Source organism: Pangasianodon hypophthalmus, chromosome 16, assembly GCF_027358585.1.
Source record: "Pangasianodon hypophthalmus isolate fPanHyp1 chromosome 16, fPanHyp1.pri, whole genome shotgun sequence".
NCBI lineage: Eukaryota > Metazoa > Chordata > Actinopteri > Siluriformes > Pangasiidae > Pangasianodon > Pangasianodon hypophthalmus.
In genome coordinates this window covers 8760670-8775607 of record NC_069725.1, presented here as the reverse complement: position 1 = coordinate 8775607, position 14938 = coordinate 8760670, and the positions used below count along the sequence as shown (strand labels likewise).

Below are 14938 nucleotides of genomic sequence, written 5' to 3'. Positions count from 1 at the left end.
TAAAATGATTTCATTCATTGGTCAGAAATACAGCAATGGGAAAAGACAAACAAACTTTTACCAAGTGTGTGTAGAAATCACAAAAATCACCTGAGCACTAAGAAACGGTTCTCAATAAATTATTACATATTTATATATACAGCTAGTTTCAATTATTATTATTATTTTTTTGGTTTATGAGTCCAAATCTTCAGAACACATCAGGTTTCTGTAGTGCTACAGCTCTGTCCTTTGCACCTGGAGAGTGAGTTTACAGAATAATGTCGCTCACAACCCATAAGACATAACAGGTTTGTGTCAGCACTTCCTGTAGTGGGGTTAATTTGGGGTTTAATCGCTTTCTCACTGCATTCAAACCATGCTTTAGTTTGATTCTAACCGTACCGAGACCACCTCGCTCTGAAGGCATCACACTGGTCATTGTGTTCTCACCTGAAAATACAACAGGGTTTGATTCAAATGGACCAAACTCTGCATATGTGAAGGTACCCAGAGTTGGAATGATTCAAAGTCAAAGCCGTTTTTACAAATAAAAAAACGTACGGTGAGCTAGAATTTACTGTTGGACCACAAAATTGAGATGTCGCACAAGGGTGGTTGCATAATGGCTGGTTTTATCCCAGGTTCCACATACCATGAAGATGCTAAATACTAACATTTGAACCACTTTTTGCCTTCAATACGCACCTGTCATTACAACATCTGATTCTCATTTGCTTAAAATCAACCATATTTGCCCCAGAATCACCTTCTGTCTGGGTTGTGCCAGTGTACCTACCGAGTTTGACGTGATGCAGTAATTGATTTAGCAGTGTAGAAAACATTTCCAGAATCCTTAATTAATAACCTGGAAACAGCAGTCAGTGTGGTATTGTCCTGTCAGTGCCTGAATAAGGTTAGCTTCTGGCTCTCGTGCTGCCTGGCTGAGTTTCAAAGCTATTCTGCAGAGAGTTCAGGTGTTTGGACTCAATGAAGCTTAAATGACCTAATTGAAACACAATGCTTTTCACAGGTGGGACTGGGTTTATTCATAGTTTTTTTTTTCCTGCCCAGCTGATTTCAATAGCGATCTTTAAGGCATTCATGATGGAGCTCAGGATTAGGACGCCTCTGCAGGGAGCCATTCTGAGCAAGAAAAAACTGATTAGAGACAAAATGAGCGTAGGAAATCATAGGGGACCTATAGAAGCATTTCCATCTTTGCTTACCCATCAATCCATTCCTGCTTTCTCCCAGAATCCATCTCTGAGCTGGGGGTCAAGCCCACCCCCCTGGCCTTCACTCCACACGCCACTCCCACTGCACCCGTCAAGGTCACCCCGACACATCATGGCCTCACCACCACCCCATTCGACTACGACGAGGAGGACGGCACAAACTCTAAATTGGAAGTTGCTCCTCCGGCCCTGGAGTCATCCACGCCTTTCCCCACCCACAGCCCCCCAACCACTTCTCACCATCCACCCCGCTCCCAATCACCCTTCTCCGGCTTTGAGGATTCAGGCAGTGGGGAGCCCAGTGGGGATGACGACACGGAGGGTAGCACAGTGGAAGCGAGCGGAGACGAGCCTGTTGGTAATATTGACCTCTCACTACATTTCCCATAATCCTGCAGCAGAAACAAGGGGGTGGGTGTTATGTCAGGGTTATGGAGAATGAATAATTGAATGTAATGATATATATGGTAATTCAGCCTTATTTAAATATGATTTAAATAACTTTATTACTTTTGATCCCTCTGCTTGATTTATTTGAATCCATTGAAATAATTTCATAGTAAATTACAGCTTACCTGTAAAAAAAAAACAAAACAACAAAAGCCTGTTTAAGATGCAGCCAAGTCGTTAGCTGTCTCTGCATGAGTGTGGACTTTTGTGCTGCACACAAAAATGTTGACAGAGAGCAGCATACAGGAGCCATGGCTAAACATTTGAATGCATGAAAATTACAGCCTGTATCTGGGGGACTGTGTGTCGGCTCTCTCCAACAAAGCCCGTAATCCATTTGCTGTTACTCCAGTCCTCTGTGAAGTTTTTCAGCTTTTTTCTTTTAAAGCTATCAATAGCTCCCTGAACCCAAGTCAGCTAATTGTGTGTTTCTGCCTACCTGTGCTGATGAAATCGAGAGTGACAAGGTCCGATATCTTCCTCTCATTATATGTTAGTCTAATAATCAGATAATAATCTGCTATCTCAGTGGCAATAAGAACTTTAATATATGCATCTACATCGGAATCGAGTAAACCAACATCAGTTCCAAATAAAATTTCTGTTTGACTAAAAGAGGTGGAAAATTTGTTTAGTAATCAATTAAATGGTAGAATAAACAAAATCTTTTCCAACAGAAATCCTTGCATATGTGCATTTGAATCACAACGCAAAGCGCAAAAATCTAGTCCAAGGAGGAAACAAAGTTACACATTTTAGTGTAACTTTATAACAAAAATTTATTAAAATAAATTATATAAATTGTTTATAGAAGTAATTATACATAATAATAATAATAATAATAATAATAATAATAATAATAATAATAATAACAATAATAAAGGAGTTACTTATATTTTGATGTTTTGCAGTGATTGACTTAATTTAAAGATGCTGAACCCAGCATTAGCTAGCTGACAGAGCTCACAAGCTTCTTGTTGTTATGGTAACATTGCCAGTAAATGGTGAAAAGGTTCTTCCTACATATAACACAAATGTAAATGGAAATTTTCAACACTTTCTGCAATCAGAAAGACTTGTTCAGATAAACAAAAAGTTTAGGATGTCCTGCTGGGCTGGAGCAATCTTTGCCACGTAGCCTGTTTACTAGAGAATGTATGCTGGGGTCACTTAATGACCCTTCTTGTCTCCCAGAGGTCCAATAGCCCAGGCATTGTAAGGGTTGATGTTCTCCCCCGTGTTCCAGGAGCAGAGGCTCATAAATCTCTATGAAACGGTGGCGAATATAAGCCCAGGGCCGTTCTCCTGCTTCGCGCCAAATGTCATTTTCCACCACTCGCTCTTGCGCTGTTTCTCGCTGTCTCTCACTGCCTCACTCATGCTCACAGAGTCCTTGAACATCTCCCTGCTGACAGCTTTATGGCTTGTTCGGGTGAGAGGGAGTTGTTTTTCCTCAACCCATCAGGAGTAATCTGTGCCACATACTGTAGAACCGGCAGCTATAGCTACCAGGCTTGAGACAAGTAATTGTTAGTGTTCTGCCATAGTGAGCTACATGACAAGCTGAAGAAGGGAAAAATATAAATAATTTATAATTTGACCTCTAACTCTACATTATTCCTACTAGCCTTCATACTCCTTCAGATGGTTTAACATGGATATTGTGCTGACTACTCCTTCAGAATTTTAATATCTAGCACAGAAAACTTCCGCATCCACCTGAGCTGATTTTTTACTTCATATCCGTCAGATTTTAATCATCCCGTCAAATCAGATCTTTGACAGCCTAGCCAAGACGCTGCACAGATAACCAAGTGCAATTCTGCAGCAATGCATCTTCACTTTTTCAAAATGACCTTTAAACAGCAGTTTTAGCAAGTTGCTTTCACTCATGAAGTCAGTTTTTATGAAGGACACGGGGAAACAGTTTCCTAGCCATGAACTGCTCATTAGCATGCTGTTAAATGTTCTGTTATGGATGGATACATCATGTCTTCCTGCAGGTCCCACTGTAGCAGCCACCACTGTCCCTACAGTTGAAGTACGTTCGTCCTGCGATAACACACCTTTTGGTTGCTGCCCCGATGGCAAGACCATTGCTGTCAGCCCAGATGGAACCAACTGCCCATGTAAGTACCTCTGACTCAGATAATCACACCATCTCTGCATATCACATCATTAGTCACCACCTGGTGACCTCCAGAGAAACTCCTTTCACTAAAGTCTGGACGCAGATTTAGATTTGTAATAAGAAAGCCAGAGGCGACAGTGGCGAGAAAAACCTCCGAGACGACAGGGAGGAACCAGATTCAAAAGGGAACCCATTCTCTTCTCGATGACAGCTTTTATGATTACAGCAGCAGTTCAGAGGTACAAATCTACAGTATCCAGTGGAGGTTATTCCACTTTGGGAAGTGCAAATCTTTAGGGTGTCCATGTGGAACCATCCACAACAGCAGCTCCAAGCAGAAGTAGAGCATTAGGATAAATCAGGCAGGCCCAGCAGGCAAGAAGACCGCCACAGGTAGCATTATGTGATAGGAAACCAGCACACCGTCACCCAGGATACGAAAGGTAAGGGTTCAGATTTGTTACCAAGCCATGCTGTGCTGCAGTTGAAAATTAAAAAAAAAATCTAGTTGGGGTCATAAGCAGAGAAATCACAGTCATGTGGCAGGAGCTTCTCTGGTGTGTGAACAGGAAAGAAAACAAACTATTTCCACGCAGCATGCTTTGGCAGGCTATAGATCACAACCAAGCACAACAACACACTCTTCTTTCAAACCAGCCCCATCTGTTTTATGGATATGCCCATGGAATTACCCACAGTAGCGCACAGTCAATACTGAATAGGTAGAAAGAGGCAGGTAGTTGCTTTGTGTTTGTGCATATGGAAATGGCAGGTCAAATATTAGCATTTCCCATTGTATCTATCAATACTGAGGTCTTTTAACTGCAAGCCATGTATCAACAACCTGCCACTGGACCCGCAAGTGAAATGGAGTGCAAGATAACTCGGCGTTCTTCAGCATGTCAGAGTAAAACGAGTGCGTGTTATCCCCTGCTGTTTGATAGCTACGTTAATAATGCCAGCCCTGTCCAGCCTGTTCTCTTGTATGAATGGAGAGGCCTGCCAGGCTGATCAGCGATTTAACTTGGTTATGATAGATGCAGTGATGTTTAAATAATGAGATCCCACTCCCATGGTAATGTCAAAATAGATATTGAGTTAGGTATTAGTTTACAGAAGCTGTGTAAATGAAGTTTAACTCTGCATGGAATTAAATTTACCACACCCACTGCACTTGTAATCAAATGGGACTGTCAGATTTAATATGCAGTACTCAGGAAATTAAAAATGATGACCCGAAATGGGATGTGGCAGGGAATTTAGCTTTTTAATTCAAGCCCGCAGCGCAATTTCTGTCACTGCCAAGTGTGTGAGAAACTCCTGTTCTCAAATGTTACAGATTCATAATCTGATCAATTCATTTACAAAACCAATTTGTTCTATTTCCCCCCCAAAATTCCCATCAGATAGGAGGTGGAAAAGGCTCTTATCATGCAATTTTAACCAGCTTCTGTCACTCACACATCCCTGGGATTGAGAGACAATTACAGCTATCTTTCACGATAATCATAGTAGTACTCTTCCCAGCCTGAGCCAAGCTGAAGCCCAGAAAGCATGATTGATTTGGCCAATTTGTTCAGCTGATTACGCAGTATACAGAACACTGAATCTCTCCCAGCTCCCCTTCTCCTTCAAAAGCAATGCTTGGTTTATTTATTATTTATTTCCCTCAATAGCGCACAATGACTGGACCTCTCTTTTCACTTACCGCTGTCAGCTCTGTGCTGAGCTATAGGTTCAATAACCTTAGCAATGACCTCCATTAAGAGGCTCCTTCAACAAAAGAGCTAAGGCATTATTAAATCTCTTTAATTTAAAATCTAAAATGGGTGATGTGCATGTTCTATGTGTATGTCAGCGTTGCTGTCTAACTAATTGTTTTCTATGCAGTCCTCCATGCCTCTGCCAAGTTCTGGGACAAGACTCGGTTTGGTAAAATTCAGCCCATCTTGTCCACCTCCCCAGTCCATATTGTCCACTCCCTAAACCTCCTAAACCACTCTCAATGCAGCAAGCGTCTCACACCGACAACAGACCCAACACACACCCCTGACTAACTACAGCAGCCTCATCACTAACCTGCAGACTGGCACTGTACCAACCACCATTGTGTAACTCAGCAGTAAGGTGAAGCTGTGTATGAGACTGTTTAAACGCAAGCTTCTAAGTATGGGTTTGTCTGCTTTCCCAAACAGCCACCAAGCGCTTTACCGGCTTCCTGCACCTGGACCAGGTAGAGGGTCAGGAGGTCTTTTACACTCCAGAGTTGGATGACCCCAAGTCAGAGCTGTTTGGTGAGACAGCTCGCAGCATCGAGAGCGCTGTGAGTATCGCTGCAGTTGATTAAAGGAATACTCCAGTGTTTTTCAATCTCATATCTGTCCATGTGTGTAGAATATGAACCACAGACCAGAATTTTGACATATCTCTTTGTATTGAGTAGAGCTAACAAGCTGTTTACTTATAATAGAAGCCTAGGGGCAGTTGATGGGGAGTCATTAAACAATAATAGAAGCCTAGAGGCAGTTGTTGCATAGTCAATAAATATTTCACATGTGACCATAAAAGACAAATTCAGAGCTACAATTTGAACAGTCTAAGATTGGAGCATGATTTAAAGATTAGAGAAAATCTAACCTGAAGCTATTTTTATTCTTCTCCAATAACCTTTTCATTACTTTTTTAGTTTTTGTGTTAAACTGAGAACATTGTTAACATGTCACTACAAATTCTTCCCTCTGAAAAAGTATCACCATCTCTGAAATGATGAATTATACAGATTTAGGACTTAATTTGCAGTTTTTGCTTGAAGAAATTAATTGAAAAAGCATATACTGACTGCATTTAGACTTATATTTTAATTAAACATGTTTTCCATTCAATTTTATTTGTGTAGCACCATTCAGAATATACATTGTCACAAAGGAGTTTTATAGAAATCTGATTATAGATTTACATTTAGATCTGTAATGTGCAAGCCAGAGGTGACAGTCGCAAGGAAAAACCCCTTGAGAAGACATGAGGAAGAAATCTTGATAGGAACAAGACTCTTCTCAGTGACACCAGATAGTGGGATTATAAATCGTTACTCTTCTATGACTGTATACTAGATAGATAGATAGATAGATCCCAGAGGGACATTCAGTGATTACAGCAGCAATCCAAAAAGTAGAGTGTGCAAGCAAGAGTATTCAGAATAATAAAAATAAACGTAAACACATTCAGTGTCGGTGCAATACTGGAGTATTAACCCCAGGGAAGATGAATGATTAAGGAATTTATAGTGTACATGATGCAAAACAGCTGGTATGGAACCATGGATGTGTGGCAGGGTAGCTGTGATCAACAGAGCGACCACACTTGTACAGTTGTACAGTGCAATAATATGATGATTAGCATCAGTGTACTAAGCAGAATGCAACCCAGTGCAACAGATGTAACATATGTCCAATGTTAGGAATAGGCTCTAGTGCACAATAATGTCCCGGCACAGTGACGTATTGTTGTACAGGGTGATCACTGTTGGTAAGAAGAACCTCCTGTACCATTGCTTGCTACAGCGGAGCTGAAAAAAAAAAACGAAGAATACTAATAGTGTTGAAAGTATATTGTGAATAAGAGTCCTAGGATGAGCACAGGAAAGTCTTTATGATTACAGCAGCAGTTCTTAGATAAATGTCTACAGGTTTTCTCAGTATAGGGAAACATGTTAGAATTCCTGTCTGTATAGTAATCACTGTCATGATCAGGTCAGTGGCATCAGAATGCTTTAGTTATGTATTCCAGCCACAAAAACACTGGAGAGTCAAATGTTTACTGACTCAAGCTTGTGTTTCATGGAGATGGAAACAAGATACACCTACAACATTATGCGACAGAAGCTGAACTAATCTGGACGGGAGATGTTAGTCACATGACATTTACCACTACCTCCAAAATGTGTTCGTGTACTGTAATTACTTTTGTGCTGCCTGTAAATGTCAGTTTGTGCACCTAGACCTGGTGCAGTTTTCTACTATTTCCCAGTGACACACTTTCTCATTCTGGAAGAAAAATGTGCTCTCGATAAAAAAAAATATATGTAGACACCTTTTACTTACTGTGGACGTCTTTCATTTTTACTCCTCCGTAGCTTAATGAGTTGTTCCGCAAGTCTGATGTACGGAAGGACTTCCAGAGTGTCCGAGTGAAAAATCTGGCTCCCAGCAACTCCATCATGGCTATAATAGAGGCTCACTTTGACCCAGGTAATGTAGCACATAGCTCAATTTTCTTATTAAAACTATAAAACTATAGCTACTATTACAATCATAGTCCTTTTATGTTATGGGAATGGATGTCGCACTTGTGTTACATTTTTAATTCAATTCAGTTTTATTTGTGTAGTGATTTTAAAAAGAAACTGTCACAAAGCAGCTTCACAGAAATCCAGATTTAGATTTAGATCTCTAATGAGGAAGGTAGAGTTGACTAGTGGCAAGAAAAACCTCTCTGAGACAACAGGAGCAAGAAATCTTGAGGGAAATCAGACTCAAAATGGAGCCTGTTCTCTTCTGTGTGACACCGGATCATAAATGATAAATATAATTAGTGGGATTATAAATTATTAGATAGAGAGCTGATCATTATGAGCATATTGGAGCATGGTCTGAGTTGGCGATTTTAGTGTTTACATTTACTCAGGGAAAGTTACTCATATGCAGAGTCCAGTTACACAGCTGCTTAAGTTGATTTTCTGGGTTTGTCCTTTAGATTATGCGAATTACATGTGTGTAGTTCACGTCTCTGAGGTTGCCAGATTTTTCTTGAGTACAAATGTCCAAGACAGGTTTTTTAATAGAGTCCGCACCATCAACACATTCCTTTAAAGTAAAAAAAAAAATAAATCAGGGATAGAAAATGCAGACTGATGAAGGAAATACTGTTTTCTTTTCTGTCAGATGTATGATGATGTAACGTAAAAGCAAGAGTCTATTTCAAATGAAAAATAAAGGGACTTGGCGGTAAACTTTTTTTTTGGAAAGTACACATCTTTGGGGTATCCATGTGGGACCGTCTCCAGCAGAAGAAAGTGAGTCACAAGTGCAGAAGCTCCAAGCAGAATTAGAGCACCAAGATAAATCATGCATCATGAACGAGAGGAGCCGCAGCAGAAGTAGGAGAAGAACTTTTTTTTTTTTTTAACCGTTGCTCATTTGCTTTCAACATGAATATTATTACATGCTCAAGCATTTTCAGCATCCAACACTGATTTGCAGTGGTGTGGAAGCATCTTATCTAATTAGATAAGCTGTAGACAACATGATGCAGCCCAATCACAGCTCAGAGTTTACATAAGACATCAACATTTAGCTTTTGATGTCGAAATGGATTTTTCTGGTGCGCAATTTGAGCTAACTTGGTGTGCACATATCTGTGCTTTGACGAGGGTTGCGTGAAGCAACTACACAATGTTTACCCAGTGTGTGGTTTACTCTGTGGTTTTAATTATTCCATCTGTTTCTATAGTGACTCCATTTTCTTTCTCTCTCCCTTAGCCTTTTTTTTTTTTGAAAGCTAGCTGTGTGTTATTTGTGAAGTGCCTCTTATCACCCTAAGCGATGTAGGCATCTCTTCTACTCCACGCACATCAAAAATCAGTCAGCGCTCAGTGAAAAGTACGCATTTGGCAAGAGCTAAACAGCACATAACAACTCTCATGTGCATTAAAGGATATATAATTCAGTAGACCAAAGTAATATATATATATATATATATATATATATTTATAAATACCTGCAAGGTGATTTTTGGGGATCATCAATTCACTCTCATCCCTCTGTGTCATTAAAGTCCTGCCTATCCCTTTCACAACTGGAGGGAAAAAAAGAACACGTCCTCCTGCATTCACCTTTTATTGGCCCCATTCAGCGTCTTTTATTCCCGCACAAGAGCCTGTCATAAAGTCTACAGTCCCCTGTAACAGGGCCATCTGTGGAAGTGTTATGACAGCCTTTCATCCAACCGTCCCTGAAACGTACACTGCTTGGAGGACGTCCACTCCCTTGGGCCTATTACATACAGGCGCTATTACATACCGTGTGTAATATCTAATGTCCCTTCTATTTTGTCCTTTTTCCCTCGGGTCGTGGCCTTGTGCTGCAGACACTAGATTTACAGTAGAGGATGTCGGGGAAGCATTGCTGAAACAGCTTAAGACAGCTAAAGAACCTGGCATTGTAGTGAAACAACCTGAGGAGGAATATATCCGTTTCACCAATAATGGTAAGTGTTTCATTTGGTATAGTTGATCTGCAGTCAGAAATGTGATAGCTTTGTTTAGATGGCTGATTCCAGTTATATAGATTTAGGTTGAAATTTGTACAATAATAATAATAATACTCTCTCTCTCTCTCTCTCTCTCTCTTTCTCAGGTCCCTCTGATCTTCCATTCTTCACCACCACTGCTACCACTGTTGCCACTTCCACACCCACTATCGCTACCACCATCACCACAGCTAGAAGCATCATGCCCCCTATCACAACACGCCAGCCAGCCACCACCAGACGGCCCTACACCACCCGCAAAACCAGCACAGCTGCCCCCGTCACCAGCACCCCCACACAGCCCGCCACCACCGCTTCCACCAGCACTGTGTCCTTCCAGACCCGACCCGTCATCCAGCCCAGCAAAGCCCCAGGGCCATGCGACTCACAACCCTGCGGCCACGGAGGCACCTGCGAGGAGGACGGTGATGATTTCACCTGCACCTGTCCTGCTGGAAGAGGGGGAGCTGTGTGTGAGAAAGGTAAGATGAACCATCATTCCATTTCTATGAAAAGGTAAAAAAAAATCTCTCAGAATCGCAATATGCAGTTCATCACAGGATTGCTTAATGAATCCTCTGCATGAAGAGAATAGTACAATCATGGCACAAAAAATTACAGTCCTGCTGTGGCACTTTAGGATTTGGAGCTCGTTTCATTTTTCTCATCGAGTAAGAAACTATCCCTCGCAGCTGCATCAGATTATAATTGACACTAATTGCTTTAATGAGCATTAGCTCGTGAAAAAATGCTGTGCGCTGAAAAAAAAATAATTGACGGTTTGTATGCAGCACCAATATCTCCCTGTGATCAGTCAGTCCATTAATGAGTGATGAAGAAAGAAGACTTCATCAGCAAGCCATTCTCCCAAGACAAAGGTGCTGATGATAAATGCCAGATCAAAGAGAAACTCAGTCTGAAATGTTCAAGGTTAACTCCGAATCTCTCCCAAGAGATTACAGAGCAACTGTCATAGAAATAATTACCGTCTTACCATCTCTTTCTTTGCATATGTATATCACAAATCATTGTAGGAAGACTAGGTAAAGAGAAGCAGCACTCAGGATTTGTATATCGTTGGGTGACTCACAGCCAAGCATTTTTTTTTCCCTCTTACTTTATCAGCAGAGAGCACGCCATTGAAGTCCTGGAATCCTGTTTGAGACACTGATAACCTGGTTTATCTCACCTCTACTCTCTCTCTCTTCCTCAGTGATAAAGTATTACATCCCGTCCTTTGGTAGCAAATCGTACCTGGCCTTCCCAACCATGAAAGCTTACCACACTGTGCGTATTGCCATGGAGTTCAGAGCCTCTGACATGACGGGTATACTCCTCTACAACGGCCAGATCGGCAAGAAGGACTTCCTCTCTTTGGCTTTGGTGGAAGGAAAGGTGGAGCTCAAGTAGGTCACATTTACATGCAAACTCCTAATCTGATTAATGGATCAATCTGAATAAAAACCATATAAATCTGCATTAGAACAGAGTAAACCAATTGAGGTCAGTCTAAGAAATTTGTGATTGAACGATCGTAATCATAATCTGCTAAATGGGAAAATAATCACTATCAGGGGAGGATGAATGGCGCCTAGGAGAAGCACATTATGTATCACTTTCTCATTCATTGTAGCCTAGCAGACAAGCAGGTTCAGTAGGCAGTTCCTCGAACAAAGCCAGAAAAACAAACTCTACTCCGTATTGACTTTCGCAGAAGAAAATTGTTTCGTTTGGTATGTTTGTTTAAACCCACACACTCCAATTGGTTCATATATTTCTCATATATAAAGCACCTCAGTGCCGCGTTACACACAATACTCTTCTTCGAATCCTGTCACATGCTGCACTCCAAACATGCACCGAGGACGTTGTGTGGCTGTTGGGAGGAACTACGTTTACTAGGCATATTAATTAGCTTGAACAGATTCCAGCAGGATCAAAAATAGTGACTAAACTGAGTGAGGTGTTGCACAGCACAAAAACAGTTATGTAACTGTAATGCTAGTACAACATGAAGTCACCTCACATTGAACCACTTCATCAAGTGAAGACACTAGTCAGGCTTTATGTGGAATGAGAGAACGTGGCTTATAGCCAAAATGTATGCCAGAGTCTATTTTCGAATGTGTGAAGTTGTCAGGAAACTTCCAGAGATTTAAGTACTTGCTTATTTTCCATAGTCTGTGCTAATGTGCTTTTATTTTGAGTTAATGAAGCAATAATCACACAAGCAAGAGCGTGATTATACTGAATATAGGCATCTACAGCTGTGCTGATATTCAGTATAACCGCATCATTGCAAGTGAGATACTGCTTTTATACAAAAGATCTATAAGCAAGAAATTATTACTGAGTAACTGAGATTTCAGACACAATATGGCCAAATTTTGCACCACTAGTGGAAAAAGATCCCGAAGAAGCCACACTCACTTTATAGCATGTCGACTAGCTGGCTAGTGAGCTCACACTGATTTGTACATTTCTGTTAAAGGTGCTTCCGGTAAAATTGTCATCCATTCTTCCGTTAATATTTTTCACATATTGTTTAAAAAGGAATATGCAGAGATTGCCAACATGGTAGACATGCTACTTGTTACATTCTGACTTCTGGTTGTTATAGTATCCTACTAATGAGGTACACCGAATCTGTACAGTAGTTATCTGTTGGAAGCAATTAAAACCCATGTCTCCTCCCTCAGGTTTAACACCGGTTCTGGAACCTGTTCAGTGGTCAGCAGCGTCACAGTGAAACCTGGTCACTGGCATCACTTAGTGGTAATCCGTAACAGACGCAATGCTTCACTCAGTGTCGATAATGAGTCGCCGGTCGAGGGCCAGAGCCCAGCAGGCACCGACGGACTCAACCTGGACACTGATCTTTTCATCGGTGGGGTGCCTGAAGAGATCTTCCAAGAGTAAGACATGCTGCTTTGGTTTTATTTTCCCACATATTAAAATGCGACACTGCAGCCGGAATCGGAGGAAATGAACGAATGGGAAAAATTGAACGATTGGTCAATTTTCTCAAAACTAAGAAATAAAAATAGTGAAAAGAAATTAGTATCAGTCTTTGCAGCTGTTGTGGAATTGATTTCACAGACAGTTAAAAAAATGAGGCTGGGTTTTCTATAATGTTCACCTACCTTCAATTAAAGCTGACATTAATGTGCTGGAACCAAATTATTGTCAGTGTCTAATTACACTGTAGTGCACTATAGTCTTTTCTGTGTGTACACGAGTATATTCATGCCAAATAATGTAATTTATGAGCTAAAGGTTAATACTGTGCTAAGTATAAGCTTTTTTTTTAGCGTGAAGGAGAGGACCTCAGTCTCCACCGGTTTGATCGGCTGTATCCGCCTCCTGGATGTCAACAACATGGTGTACGACCTTCAGCAGAACGGGGATAATGTTCTGTACGGCACAGCCGTCGGCGAATGCGGTAACAACCCCTGTCTGCCCAACCCCTGCAAAAACGGAGCCTCCTGTCAGATCAAAGGGGCTGAGATGTTCCACTGCAAATGCATTAATGGCTTCACAGGTGAGTTTAGCATCACCGCCTTCCCAATTTTTCTTTGTTATCCTGTTTTCCATCAGTGAATAGCTCTGACTCAGCCACCTTTCAGAATGAGGTCTATATGATGAGTAACCGGGTCCATTTACAATTATATCTGAATTGTGATCTTGAATGTGAATCCAGAAGAGCTGCTCCACATGGAGGAAGGATGAAGCACGGCGGAATGTATAATCAGTCAGGATGCGTTAAGATGGACGATTGTTTACTTTCTTCTTTAAAGGGCATGTGAGATATATGTAGGAAGAAGAACCCTAAGGGAAAGATGACAAGCTGCTCAGGATGGTCTGCATAAGCAGGCACATGTTGTTTCTTATAACCGTAGTTCAGCTTATAGTCTAAGCATTAGCATTAATAAGCTAAATCTGGGGGTGAAATGATATCCCAGTTATATGCCCCTAAAGCAATTCCATTATGATTATTGGAGTGTTTAATGTGTGTTTGCTTTTTGGGTTCCTCTTTGCCTTCCCCTTATAGAAACCCAAGTAGGTAATTGGGCTGTTGGCAAGCTTTGCTTCTTTGGTGTCTGAAAGCTTACAGAGCTGTTGCTATTCCATGGCCTTTGCCCTAGTGTGCTCCCAGAATGGTTACGGTCCACTAGTTCACCGCTAATAAGGGCCATGAAGAAAAGGCAGCAGGGAAAAATAGCAGATAGCATAGCGCGCACATACCTTCATGATCTACGACCCGAGAGATAAAACAGAGGCCTTAACCGTGATAACAGCCACCAAGCACATGCTACATTATTCTCTTTGTTAACATCAGGGATGGGTTTTTTTTTTCCCAACCTCGCAGCTTCTCCAGTCTTGAGACATATTGGATGCAGTAAATTGTTCTGTTGTTCTGCTTGCCAAATTTATTGAACGAGCGTCAGTAATTCAGATCAATATCGCGCACTTGGTTTCTGTGCCGTACGACACAGAGGTAAGGCTGAGGTGAAGAGAAATAAAAGCTCTTTTGAAGTAAGGGGATATAGAAAAGAAAGTGGCCAGGGGGATAAATACAGGGGCTAAACTTTCATGTTTTAAAGAGCAGGGGTGTGAGATGAAGGGATTTTTGCTCATGATGGAGCTGCTTGCTGCCAGAAGGAGTTTTGATTCCAGCATGACTGCTGCCCACAGTGTGTTCTTCTCCCAAATGCGAAAAAAAAAATTGTTGGTAGAAATAGGCTGATGAGTCGCTGACACAGGCCAAAACCGCCAACCATGAGCCATTTTCACTTCTCCAGCCAAGAAAAGTGCACGAGTGGGTTTTGGTGAT

General features: G+C 41.3%; 1 protein-coding gene across 6 annotated transcripts in view; it reads left to right on the top strand.

Moving 5' to 3' along the window:
• The window catches only part of agrn (agrin), a 234243-nt gene that overhangs the window by 194772 nt on the left and 24533 nt on the right, over window positions 1-14938 (top strand). For 5 of the 6 annotated variants that reach the window (XM_053240744.1, XM_053240742.1, XM_053240743.1 and 2 more), the window contains 9 exons: window positions 1237-1575; window positions 3671-3796; window positions 5994-6121; window positions 7931-8045; window positions 9943-10062; window positions 10212-10586; window positions 11318-11510; window positions 12804-13019; window positions 13416-13645. In XM_053240744.1, coding sequence (XP_053096719.1) covers window positions 1237-1575; window positions 3671-3796; window positions 5994-6121; window positions 7931-8045; window positions 9943-10062; window positions 10212-10586; window positions 11318-11510; window positions 12804-13019; window positions 13416-13645 — 1842 coding nt within the window. The remainder of the gene's footprint in view (window positions 1-1236; window positions 1576-3670; window positions 3797-5993; window positions 6122-7930; window positions 8046-9942; window positions 10063-10211; window positions 10587-11317; window positions 11511-12803; window positions 13020-13415; window positions 13646-14938) is intronic. The other variant, XM_053240747.1, reaches the window with a different exon arrangement.